The sequence below is a fragment of the Clytia hemisphaerica genome, unplaced genomic scaffold (genome assembly GCF_902728285.1).
Source record: "Clytia hemisphaerica strain Z4C2 unplaced genomic scaffold, Clytia hemisphaerica genome assembly, whole genome shotgun sequence".
Taxonomy (NCBI): Eukaryota; Metazoa; Cnidaria; class Hydrozoa; order Leptothecata; family Clytiidae; genus Clytia; species Clytia hemisphaerica.
The window spans coordinates 382130-395795 of NW_027104560.1; the positions used below are offsets into that span (position 1 = coordinate 382130).

General features: G+C 35.5%; 1 protein-coding gene across 1 annotated transcript; it reads left to right on the forward strand.

The window, feature by feature from the left end:
- Nucleotides 1-1016: 1016 nt before the first annotated feature.
- On the forward strand, nt 1017-9085 carry LOC136823019 (uncharacterized). The gene is made up of 4 exons (XM_067079320.1): nt 1017-1189; nt 4454-4797; nt 7049-7256; nt 8086-9085. Exons 2-4 carry the CDS (start codon nt 4489-4491, stop codon nt 9030-9032), a joined length of 1464 nt encoding a protein of 487 aa, XP_066935421.1. The 5' UTR covers nt 1017-1189; nt 4454-4488; the 3' UTR covers nt 9033-9085.
- The last annotated feature ends 4581 nt before the right edge of the window (nt 9086-13666 follow it).

A 13666-nucleotide genomic window follows, 5' to 3' on the forward strand; every position in this document is an offset into this window, starting at 1 on the left:
GAGTTAGTTGGACCAGACCGTAAAGCAGAGACAAAATGTAAAAAAACTAAACGGTGAAATAGTTTATGGTCTGGATATCCAGGCTAGGTATTCTAGCATTTATTTTCAAACTTTTGGCCAGAAAAAGTACAAATAGAAAAAGATAGAGAACTTTTTAGAAATAAAGAGTCCTTCGAGCCGCCATGACAGTAGTCCTTTCGGATTATGAATCGTGATTGTAAATCAGCTAGAATGCTGGCCATTTATTTGGGTATGTAATTAACACAAAATGTTAAAACTGCATATGGTTTTAAGTGCTTTAACTTACAGTTTAAAAAGATGGTCGAATAAGGCTCACAATATAGCCTGGAAGCTGATAAAACCGAAACGAAAAACCTAATGAAATAACGTGGCTGAAATAAAGGGGCTGAAATAATCGCGATTCTCGCCCGAACTTGAAATTTTGAAAAACAACGAAATACTCCGAAATCCCAGCATAGTCATTATAAAAACTGGTCTGGAAGGCTTTTGTCTTAAACTTGCCTTACGTACCAAAATCGATTTATTTTGCAAACTTTTTGATCATGTGATTAGAAAATAGATCAATTCCAAAAGGAGATTTTGGTAACGTGATCAAAAAGTATGCAAATCGCAACTTGTCTTTTGTTTTTAATAAAAGAAAATCGAACAAAAAGCTAAAACAATACATTGCCAGACCGGAGTTTTTTATAATGACTATGATCCCAGCAATCTATTTTGACCAGAACTGACAACTATTTAATAGGAAATTAGAATCATTAAGCAAAAATCAAAAGATTATTTTCTTATAAAAACATTTTAATTGTTATGACATTATTGATAATAAAAAAATAAACCGCATTGCTATTGAAGCGTAGCAAACTCGTTTAATTGCTTTTCTTAAAGCTCTTTTTACACTACAGTGCTATTTTCTATCGGGATTTTGATCTATTCATTGTTGTCTTAGTGTAGTTCAATGATTATCCAATTATAGCTCTCTTTTGATAAGACTTTTTATTGCCATGCCAGAGCACAAAAACACAAGCTGTAACGACGATTTTTTTATGTCCACATTTTTTTTCTAACTCTCTGTTTCTCATGTGGTGTTGATATAGAAAACGCTTTCAAGAAGATTTTTTTGGAAAGAATAATTATGGTTTCAGATTGATGTAGCTTTAAAGATTTCTCGATGGTAAGTTTTTAGCTTTTTCGCGTAAGATAAAAGGCTGCTGACGGGCTGCTGAAAGTGTGTCTTTGATTTAGCCTGGATATCCAGGCTCAAAATTTTAGAAAAAGCAAAATGTACCTCAACATACAAAGTTCTAAAATTATAAAACTTGGTCTTCCTAGAGAATGAAAGTGTAAACCGGTCTAAACCAGAACATAAAGTATAAAAAACTGGACTGTGAAATAGTTTACAGCCTGGATTTGGTGTCTCAGACAGTAAGCTACCAGTCTGTTCCTCTAAAGAATCCTGCATTGTCACACATATGCGTGAGATCAGGTAACTTGCATTAGTGGAGGGAAACTTGCATAGCCATCAACATCAAATGACTGACCAATCAAAGTAGAAAAATTTCAAAACAAATGAACTACGCAGCTCCGCTCGCAGCTCTACTCTACCATTTTTGTTTTGATTTAACTTTGTATTTTAATGACCAGGTGACCATTCATTTGAGGGCTATGCATGTTAGCCTCCACTGATGCAAGTTACCCGATCTCACGGTATGCGTGATTTGTCGTTCTTTAAAACCATATATAAACAAAGAGGAATGAATACGTAAGGGGTGGTACAGCCACTTTCGGTCGGGGTTGTGGACGTTGAAATTTGTCGTTCGTTTTGTCTACTTTTAGTAATGCAGTATTCTTTAAATAAACCCCCTCTACGTAGTAATAAAACTTCGACTTTAAAAAGATGTATACTATTAGCTCAGAGAAGTGTAAAAAAAGCTTCTTGAAAACAATGGAAATACGGCTATCAGGTCCTTTTCCCTTAAGGGAGTTAGTTTTGGTTGATGGATTTCTTTTGTTGTTGATCAAAAAAATCTGCATAATTAGCGCGATGTGACGAAATTCTTTTGTTTTGAGTCTAATTATCCGTAAACTTTAGAGGCTTATATTTTGGGAATACATCACTCAGACCACAAGATAGCTACCGTAAAGGCGGGTAACTTGCATCAGTGGAGACAAACACGCATAGCCCTCAAATCAAGTCCGTGCTCAAATGAATGACCTGTCTTGTCATTAAAATACTTAATCTGCTTTTCCCGAAGCTCAACCAAGTTTTATCGAAACAATTCAATATCATTGTGATTAGAATTTTTCAGGCAACAAAATGGTGTAAAATTTGTTACTTCACACTGAAAGTTTAGAGAACAACCTGTTCTAAACGAAAAACGTAAATCCACTTTTATGATCATAGCATGGAAACCGACCCGTTTAATTTTTAGAAAAACCGTTTTTTCTTGTACGTTTTCTAACGACACTTTGTGGTATTTAGTTAAGCTGTTTTCCAACTATTTACACTTCTCTGATAAGCTTAGTTGCAAACAAACTCGGTAACCCGGGAGGGGGGAGTACTTAGGCAAATATGGAGGGTACGATATGTGTCATCCTTAAGGGTACCATTTTTGGATTTTCAAAGTCCCGCTAAGGGTAGGAAAAATCAGAAAATCAAATTAAATTTCCCAAGAAACAAAAAAAGAAACCATAGGACTCGCACTTTATTTTCTTGCGTTAACTTTTTCTCTTTGTTTAGAACGAGTTATTTTAACAAATAATCAGAAGCGACAAATTGCTTTTTGACAGGGAAAGTACTAGAGTAGAACCTGATTGTATGCAAGAAAACGAGCCGCAACGAGAGTTGTTTACAATCAGGCGTTTGTTAGCCAAAATTCTGAGCTAATAATATAATTTTGACTTTAAAAAGATGTATACTATTAGCTTAGTTGCAAACAAACTCGGTAAAAACATGTTTCCCTTTGCCGAAGATTTTTTATTTTCTCAAGACAACGAAAATGTTTTGTTATCAAAAGCAAAAAATAATAACATCTACCTTATTCCCAAGAGGGTTCCAAGATCAATTAAGATGACAAACTTTTTCTCTTTGTTTGGAACGCGTTATTCTATCAAAACAATGAGAAACGATAAATTGTTGTTTCGATTGCGAGAGAAAATACAAGTTATCAGATCGGATGCGATAAAACGAGGCGCAACGAGAGTTGTACTAACGCACTTTGTAATAACGCCACACTTTGTAATACCTGAAGCACTTTGTAATAAAAACGGACGCACTTTGTAATACAAAAAAGCTGACGATTTCGAAACGACGGTATGTGCCGCGCAAAATCTGCCTTTCAAAATCTTACCTTGCAGTGCAGTTCAATATGGCTGAAAAGGTACCCTTTCAGTGTATTTTTTTATGATTTACCCAACCCTTATAGTGCACTATATTTTTCAGCTGTAAATCTGCGTGGAAAAAAGACTTGGGAAATTTTCTGTCTCAAAGAAAAACTGAGAAAATTATTTTTGTCAGATGTAATTATCAGACAATACAAACTTTTTCAAACAAAGGAGAAGTAAAAACCTTTCTTTTTATCAATTATTTTGAATTTGTTTTAAAATTCGACCCTTGCCTTGCAATCTCACAGAAACACACCCTTACGGTGCATTTTGGGATGCTGAAAAACCCCACCCTTAAGCGCGGCACATGACGTAGGCCAGATCATATGAGTGCCCCCCCCCCCCGGGCTCAAGGACCAAGCTGAAAGTTAATATGATGAAATAAAATTTTAAACACATTTAGCTTACAACCTAAAATGGTGGCCAAAATATGATTATACCTTTTATAACATTACAGTATTTCCAAAAAAGATACTTTTCGCATATTTTGTCTGCAGGGAAGATAAAAAGGCTGTAGACTTGGATAGTATTCGAATAGCGCTTCGTCGTTCAAACGTCATGATTATTACTTCTCTCATTTGACCGAAATTCAATCCCACAATCCTTTTCGTCTTATTTCAAAAGTCGTGAAAGTTATTACTTGTTCTTTGTGATTGAGTGTAATTTGCGTGCAAGTGTAATAAATGCAAAGTGTGATGGGATTGAATTTCAGTCAAACAGAAAAATCAATGTCTATTTTTAGATTCGCGACGGTATGCTATTGAATACAATAAAACCTCTAACTAATTAACAGACACTCTAAAAGGCGGACACCTCTGATTAGCCGACAATTCTATTTTCCCCGGCCATTTCCTATTTAAATCAAATCCTCATAAAAGATTGGCGGACCCTCAATTAACGGACCCTCCGATTAGCGTTTAATTTCAATTCGAATTGAATGGCGGTTTTGTGCTCTCCTCCTGCAATAACTAATGTTAGCTATTTGAGGGGCAGAGACTACTATATGTTAGAGAACTACCTAAAGTTTTTCCTTATTTTTGCTTTCACCAACTAGGTTACACCTTGAGACACCATATTGGTTTCAACTGAATGGAAGTAAGACGACGTTCCCCTAGCAACAGTGTAAACATGGAATCGTTACCTTCGTCACAAGAATCTACTCCAGAAATGCCACGCAAAGCGGATGTTAAACATGAACGCGCACCCAAAAGCGAAGACGAACGCAGACAACTTTCAGATGATTTAAGAAACTTGGACGAACAATCGGCCCGCGCGGCCCGCATGTTGGTTTATAAAAGGAATAAATATGTGTTTTTGTTACAATCAATGCTCCTTGGGATTTCATACTCTATCATTTGGCCCACTTTATTACCGTATATTCTTGAAGATTCAGCTCAGGTCAGTGTATTATGATATACAACAACCTCGTTCCCTGTGTATTATCAGCTTTCTGATGCTTACTGATAGCACTAAATAATACCGAGTTTATGTATCGGAGGATATTGAGGGCGAAGTGAAATCCATACAAAACAAAGTCGATAGTTGATGTACAGCTCTATATCACCTTTGCTCACCTAAACAGACGACGGTATCTTGGTGTTTTTACCGTCGTCGAGCAAAGTGGACGGTGATTTTGGAGACATGTCAACTTTGCTTTATACCGTCCCCCTCGATTTATCTGGAATACATAAACTCGCTAATATCCTGGCATTGTCTGTTTTTCGAACGCGTAAGATGACGTAATTCAAAAACAAAACGTCAGATTTCATTTGTCCCTGGATTTGAAACCATAGCATTACAGTGCAACTTTAAAACGTCAGATTTTTTCATGACGTATTGTTTTGAGAAGTTCCCCCTGTGAGAGGGGGAACTAGCATCAGCCAACACCAGGGTATTCTCTGGCGTCCATAAGTAACGCAAATAAAACCTGGAATACACGGGAACGAGGTTGGATATACAGTAGTAATCGTTAACAATCCAACCCAGCTGGTACACAACGTTGTTTCAACGTTGTTTCAACGTTTATCTGACGTTATATATGGACGTTATGAACTTTAGATAGACGTTGAAACAACGTTGTGTGCCAGCTGGGAAAAGCTCAAATGCAAAAAGTAGTGATAGTAACGCTGTACAGTCACTATGAAAAAAAAACAAAAACAAACTGGTGCATAGTTCACAAAAGACATTTGCAGTGTTTTTTTAGACGGTCGGCTTGATTCGTCTCTCACATTATTCATAAATATTTGCATTTGATTATTGAGCAAATTTTTTATCGTTAATGGCAACTACAGTAGGTATTTATTTAGCCTGTACCAAACTCTTCTTCGCTGACTGAAAAGATAACGCGAAGTTTGGTTTGTCACGGTTACGTAACATTCCATGTCTCAGACATTATCGATTTTGCAGGTCAGAGCTGTGGGTTTTTCGTGGTGGAGGATAGCTATTTTTAGCATTCAATTTAGCTCAACTACAGTGACCTTATTTTTAACGCATCAATGCAATGGTATCTTTCATTTCTAAAAAGAGCACTCCTACGCTTTTGTTTTCTCGGATTTTATCCCAGAAAACTGACACAGAATCTCGCTTGCCAAAACAGACCGGCAAGTTTTTTCAAAATATATGAAAACGTCCCTTGGGCGGGGTGGTACAGTAGTTATTTGTTTCAACATCAATTTCTTTCAGAGGTAGGAAGCTTTTAAAGCGGGTTGTCCACTTTGTATAAAGAAAATGTGCGTGCGTCTTTTGTAACAAAAAAGATGTATTAATAATGTTCCTTTTTCGAGACTGATAGATAAATGCATCAAGCCGAAACTCGCCGATCACGGTTTATAGAACTTTCCGTAAGAATGTTCTTGAGGGATATCGACATGACGTCACTTTTAACTTTTGTAAAGTTCTAGCAGGATATCATGAGCCGCGCTGGGAGGGGGCTCGGCCCTCACTTTTTTTGAAAACTATTTTTTTCAAAAGTCAAAAACATTTTTCATGTTTTTTTTTTATGTTGCTCTGCCGTTGTGGGTGACAATCTTTTCCCAAAAGTTTTGATCCTCATTTCAAACAGCTCTCCAGGGGCCCATGACATTCACAGCAGATAGAAGAACTGACATCAGTTTAATGTACCTTTTCGACTGTAGACTAGTAAACCACGTCGTTGTATTTCGCTGCAGATTAAACTTTCAAATGGGATTAATTTTTTTTATATGTTCACAGTCCTTTTTTCGCACCTATAGACAATAGAAAAATGTGTCAAAAAAGGCCTGGGACAGTTTTAGTGGGATAAGCGGACAAAAAAATGCCCGCGCAGCAATTAGCGGCTACGGTCGAAAAGGTGTATGCAAGACATTTAAGGATGATGGTAATGAGACTGGGTTCGAGTTTGCTAGGAAGAATGACGTTGAAATATATGCAGTCGTTTCTTAGACATTCTAAAAAAACAATGAATTTCATCCTCATTTTTTTTGTATACTTTGTGTTAGCCAAAACCAATAACAATGCTCAATGTTAATGATAACAGAGCTTTATACTAGTTTGAGTACTCTCATTTTTTTGTAAATTCAATACCAGACCCCTCAAGCCGACCGTGCCATCAAAATTAATAGCGTATATAAAAGTTTTATTTTCTAAAAGTTTCATTTACTTTCGTTTTTAGATTTACAAGTCAGATCAATCGCAAGTTGTCAGTCGTATTTTGTATGGAATCACGTACGTTGCCTATCCTCTAGGTTCAATGGTGTCTGCAAAACTTGTGGAGAAACTAAACTTTAATACGAAAAAAATGGTGCTGTTTTTAAACATGTTTGAGATTTGTGGAAATCTATTGTTTACGCTGTCAATGATACCTTGTGCGCCTGCTGTAGGTAAGTTCATTGAGTTAAAGTCCTGAATGGCGACCGTAGCATGAAGGTAGAGCATCCAGCTACAGTGCGCAAGGTTGTGGGTTCGATCCCCAGCCGGGTCATACCAAAAATCCCGAAAATGGTACTTGACTTGATGCCTCTCTGCTTGATGCTCAGCAACTAAAGAGACGGATCAAGGGTAAGTGGAGAAATCCAAGGAAAGGAGTGGCGCCCTCCCCTACCTTTGGGTAGACAGCTATACAAAAAGGGAGCCTTCAGGTCGTCCTCGACTGCGGTCGCAAACTTACTTACTTGCTTATTAAAAAGTCCTGAAAGGTCTAAAGATGAAGCTCTTATTTCACGGTTTTTCATTCCCTCTTAAATCCTAAAATGTGCAAAGTGAAATTTAAGAAATCGCTTGATTCAATCTATCATTCTGAATGTGGGACAAATCTTAAGGCTCAAATTTAAAAGCTTTACCACTCTAGCCCTTTGGGCTTATAACTGAATGGGTAAATGGGTAAATAGTCTCAAAGCTTACACACAATTCTGTTTCAATTACATTCGCCACATCCTTTTAACTCAGAGTGTAGTGTGAAAAGAATGGATGATCTGATAAGAGATTAAAGGGACATTAAAGTACTGACGAAATTTGTAAACAAACCGTATGCAGCGGAATACAAAATCAAAACAAATATGGCTGATTTTGATTGTTTCAATTCTTTACAAGTTTCTTTTGGACACGCGATTTTAATTGTTCTCTTTAATGACACGTGGTTCGCGCAGTGTTTACATTTTAATACTTTTATGTCCCTTTAACCTTAAACCTCATTGTTTCTTATAACTTTAGGTCGATTCTTGGCTGGTCTTGGTGACGCCTTCTACGTTGTCCTCATGAAAGAGATGCATCAATACACTGAATTATCAAACGAACGTCTAACAATCGAATGTTTAGCTGCTTTTGTGCTTGGTGTCATTCTTTCCCCTGGCATCAATATTGTGACCACGTTCATGCATTTCTCTTTAGGATCATTAACCTTTGATGCCAGTAATTTCCCAGGATTAACAGCAGCTGTTTTATTCCTGATCATGCAGTTTATTATCGCTATCTTTATTAAGGATCACAGTGATGAAGAAGAAACCAATCGCCAAAAATCCTCATCGGGCGCCACGCCAAATAAATTCATTGATAGTGAATACATTAAAGATCTTGAATACACTGCTTGGTTTGTTAATGGTTTTTCGTTTGTTTATACCTATATTGTAGCCTTATTCGAGCTCATCATCCCATTCTTAATGTATGAACGTCTGAAAGCATCAACAATCGGAGTGATGCTTTTATATGCAATCATCGGCACTGTGTATGCAATGTTTTTGTTGATGACTATGACTGTGAGTTTTGATTACCAGCCTGAGATCTTTATCGGAATATCGATCATTGTCGAGATCGCAGGATTATCATCAGTATTATATTTCACTTGGTTAACACAATACACAATCGTCGCTGATATCATCGGCATCGGGATCATCGTAGTCGCGTTGACTTTGTTATGGAGTGTTGACGACGTTCTCTTCATCAACTTCGTCCAAATGTTTGTTCCTTATCATCAACGTGAGAAAACACATAATGTTCGCAAATTTATGTCAAAATTGGCTTTCGCTTTTGCTGGTATTACAATCCCTGTGCTTTACCCGGCAATTTTATTTTACTTTTTACCAGTTTTGATTGTGATTGTTTGTGTCCTGTTCGTGAACTTCGTGGTCATCAAAGTTGTTTTAACGAAGAGATCGAAGTAGTGGGGTTTATAATTATGGTAAATCTTGTATTGAAAAAAAAACACACATTGTCAAGATATCAAAAATCAAATCAATCGAGTCAAATAGAACACATTAGATGAACTTAAATTCGATCGATCGCCGATTCTACTAGTAGAGCAACTAACCAAACATAATTACCGTAGAGTTTAGTTTCAACCAATCAACGCCTGAGAAAGACCAGAGAAAGTGTGCCGACATGGGCAAAAGGTAGCGATTTTGACTTCATTTTCTGAATAATATATGAAGTATCAGCCAAGGACTATAATTTTGAGTTGAACATTGTTTAATAGTTATTTTCCAACATAGAAAAGCTTTTAACTATTATCTTTTTTCATTTTAAACCATCTAATACAAAATCTTTGTAGAAGTGTTAAATTTTGCGGGAATGGAAAGTGCCCATGTCGCCAAATCCCGACATCGGCAAAGAAATCGAAAATGCTCATGTCGGCATATGCCGACATCGGCAGTTAAAGGGTTAACAAAACGTAGGAAAATATATACCAACACATTAATAGTTTTTACAACAGTCATTATGATTAAAAAGAATTAACTTTCTTTGCAATTTTCATGACGTTAAAAGTCGTGTTCAGACCAAGGTTTAAAGCAATTAGGTCTACATGTTTCTTTTATATTCCTTTAGTATTTAACGGCACGCTTCTCATTAGTTAAACCAAAGTTTAAAAAGGAATCACCCTCTGGTTTAGAAAAAAAAGTTTTTACGATTTCGTTACAGTTTTCTGAATAGACGAAATCAGAATTCGCAAGTGAAAAGCATGCTCCTTTTGTAAATGAAGAAAAAAGAACGTGAAATTTATGACTTAGAGACGCTCGGAGCATCTCTAGCAGTAATGACTACAACGAACACGAATTAGTGTTTTGCAGAGGGATTCCCTGAAATCTTTTTTGTTTCAAAGTATCTCAAGAGAGAAGATGACTAATTTCAAGTTAGGAAAGGAGATTCCTCGAGATCGCCAATCGATGATGACAAAAGAAAAATAATTATAATTGAATTCCCATATCAACAAAGTATTACTTAAACCTTAAACTTAAACTTTCAGGTCTGAACACGACCAAAGTTATTCAGATGTCTTGTGACAATTAATATGACACAGAGAGAAACTTTGATAAACATTGCAAATTTAGTGAAACACACACAAGAACTTTCTTGCTATAGAAGTGGTACGACTCGATACTTTTTTCCGCACACCCTGTATTTTGGCTAACGACCTTACAATTTTCAACCTTGAGAATGGTGGGTTGAATTCTAAAGTGTTAGAGAAAGAAATATTTTGAGAAGGTCCAAAGATTCGCCTTTTCAATGGTGTTTTCATATTTTATTTAGACTTAGGTTAGGTTGTATTTTTAAAATGTTATCATTTTGACTGGATTGTTGCTAATTAATATTGATCTTTTGTTATCAGATAATTAGGGGAAAAATCTGTTAATTGTTATTTGCTTGCTTATTTTATATCTTACCGTCTGCGCACTTTTTTATAAGAATGGAGCTTTCCATTTCATCGTGAATATCTTAAAACATTCTCTCGATGTAGAGACCTTTTCCTTAAATTACGTCACGAACATCACTTGCCTCGTTTTGAAATTATTGCCATTAACTGATTAACTCCCAGCGGATTTTATTACAACTACTTTCTATTCATAAAAAATCATTTAATGTCTCAAGGGGTATGATCACCATGGAAATTGTTTGAATACGAGGCAAGTGATGTTCGTGACTTAATTTCTATTCTTAGACTAGGACCGATATTCTAAATTTAACATGAAATACACACCGTAAGCAAAAAATGGCATTTTTTCGTGAAAGTATTAAAAAATTTGTAGGTCCTGTAAAATTCTATGATGGTTTAGTTTTAGTTTTCAGACTTAGTATCACCAACCATGTGCCAACAAAGTAGCTTATCGGGGAAAAAATTTCGGAGTTTTATTTAGTCGGGTTTTTTTCGTCGGGGTAAAATTTCGTCACCTAGAGGCATTTTCGTCACTTTCCCACGACCAAAATTTTAACTTCGTCACTTTTCCCCGACCAAATTTCCAATTTAGTAACTTCCACCCGACGATAGTACTGAGGTTAAGCATACCAGGATAATCACGACGACGGACGAAAAATGTAATAGGCTAGTGAAAATACGAAATTTGATTGGTTGAAACTCACTAGCCTGTTAAATTTTCGTTCGTCGTCGTGATTTTGCCGATTTACTTAACCTCACTATTGTTCAAATGAAATGGTTTCCTTCACTAGCTTGAAAATAGATCTTGTAATTGGACGTTTAAAGCACTAATTTCGGCTAATAAAGGCGTAAGAAATTGGGGGTGGGTTGGGGGAAAAATCGAGTAAAAGTTTTGGTCGGGAATAAAAAAATTGGTCTTGGTCGGGTGATAAAATGTTGGGGAAAGTTTTCGTCACCCCCTCAAAATTTTCGTCACTTTCCCCTGACATTTTTTCACCGATAAGGTAGTTAAGAAACTACATTTTATTATCCTTTAGACCACGTTCACATACTACGGTTGAAAATGAAGCCATTCTATTGGTTGATAATAATAAAATTTACGACCGCCTACGTCGTGGGCTTGGCCGGGATGGAACAATCTCTCCAACCCACAAGGCCTAGTTATGTTTTTGAGAGATTATTCCATACCCTACCTCCCTAATTTCTTGCTCATGGCAAGACCACAAAAACTATTCAAAGTTTGAAATAACGTAAATCTTAATATTAACTGCGTAAATAACCAAAATAACTCATGACAGCAAGCATTTATGAAGCATTTTTAAACATTGAGTTAGCAACCAAGTACAAAAATAACGTTGTCTATTCCATTTCAAAAGAATGGTAAAAATAATATTTACTAAAAAGTTGTAAATATAGTAATTATAATAAAAGGAGCCCAGTAATTATGAAAGGAAAACTAATATTCCTAGATTTCAAAAATATGCCAAAAATTAGAACACCCCTGTCTCTCAGATTGGTTTTGGCTGGGTTTTTATCTACTTCTAATGGGAGCTGAATACAGTTTTTTTTATAAGAACCAATAAATTTTTTCTGAGGCTTGGTTGTTCTAATTCTTTTGGCACTTTAAGCCTCAAATTATTCTTATCCAGTTCTTATAGGATGTAAATAGGTGTTTTAGGCGTTATACCCAATTGTTACTACTTTGACCCCTCTAAATTGCTTAAAATTGAGTAATATTTCAGGCTCAGTATTGTTCTTACATTGTTCTTATCTTTTGGCAATTTTGTGCCTCATTGTTCTTATAAAATTGTTCTTAAAAAAGAAAAAAAGTGTACCATTGGAAATTAAAAAAACCGCTGGCTTAAAATGGATGATGATGTCAAATCTTATAGTTTATATCAAATATTATATTGAAGGTTTTGTTTTTAAATAAGAGTGATACACGTTGTTTTTTTATAAGAACGTCAAAAATTTTCGAACCCTTCGGATGTTCTTAGTTTTTTAGATTTGAAGCCTAAAAATGTTCTTAAAATGTTCTTATTTTCAGTATTTTTTGAGCATTTTGATGTAATTTCTTAAGAAATTGCATGTTTTTAAGTCTCCAAAGCCTTAGTATGTTCTTAGAATGTTCTTAAATTTTTGGGCCTCGAAGCCTTATGTTCTTATATAGTTTGTTCTTTAAAAAAAAAAACGTGTATCGTTTGCTTACTCGCATCATTTTTAATTCGCAAGCTTTTTCAGATTGAATTGACACGGGTGTGGAGCAAGATTGGTCAAAAAGAGGAAAAGAACAACATTTTTTCGCTTATATCAGCATAATATAACAATAGGCAGACACTGTCCTGATATGAAATATGTGTCTGATATGAAACGGGAACACTTATGTAAAAATAAAACATTTAAGTCATTGCTATTTTGGTATTATTTCCCATTTCAAAACTTGTAATTTTGCCCAGTGATATACAAAAGAAACAGGTATATACGTAACTACATGCTTTTTTATAAGAACATCCAAAATGTTCGAAGGCTTCGGATGTTTTAACTTTCTGAGTTTTAAGCCTAAGAATGTTCTTAACATGTTCTTATTGTCACCATTTTGTAAGTATATTTGCCCATTAGTTCTATTTATACTGAGACGATTAATTTGTCTGAGACGAGCAATTCAGAAAATGAGCATTATGGAGTAGTGTACTTTCCATACATGTTTCAATAAAAAGGATCTCCTCCACAGATCACATTTTACAAACTTCTCGTCTTAGACGATTTTTCCGTCTCACTATAAATGGAACTATTTTCCTAAGAAAAACGGTGTTTTAGGGTTAAAATGTTCTTAGTTTGTTCTTAACATTTCTGCCATCGAAGCCTTATGTTCTAGTTTGTTCTTATAACGTGTAACGAAAAGTTAGGTAAGGACTAGACAGACAAGGATGTGCTTGAATAAAGCATGACGTACATTTCTCCGTTGTTAAAAATTAGACATCCTAAAAAATTATTCGACATAATCATTTATTAGAACCATTTTTAAGTCAAAATTTAATAAAGTTGATAAAGGAATAGGGCCTGTATTCTTAAACATTTTTGTCACCAAATTGTCAGTATTGTAGAAATTAGCTATTTATATAAGGTAAAAAAAACAACTCATTTGTA

Coding starts and splice junctions, on each gene's coding strand:
- LOC136823019 (XM_067079320.1), top strand. CDS start 4,489: ATGGAAGTAAGACGACGTTCCCCTAGCAACAGTGTAAACATGGAATCG. Junction 4,798..7,048: donor TTCTTGAAGATTCAGCTCAG/GTCAGTGTATTA, acceptor TTTCGTTTTTAG/ATTTACAAGTCAGATCAATC. Junction 7,257..8,085: donor ACCTTGTGCGCCTGCTGTAG/GTAAGTTCATTG, acceptor TTATAACTTTAG/GTCGATTCTTGGCTGGTCTT.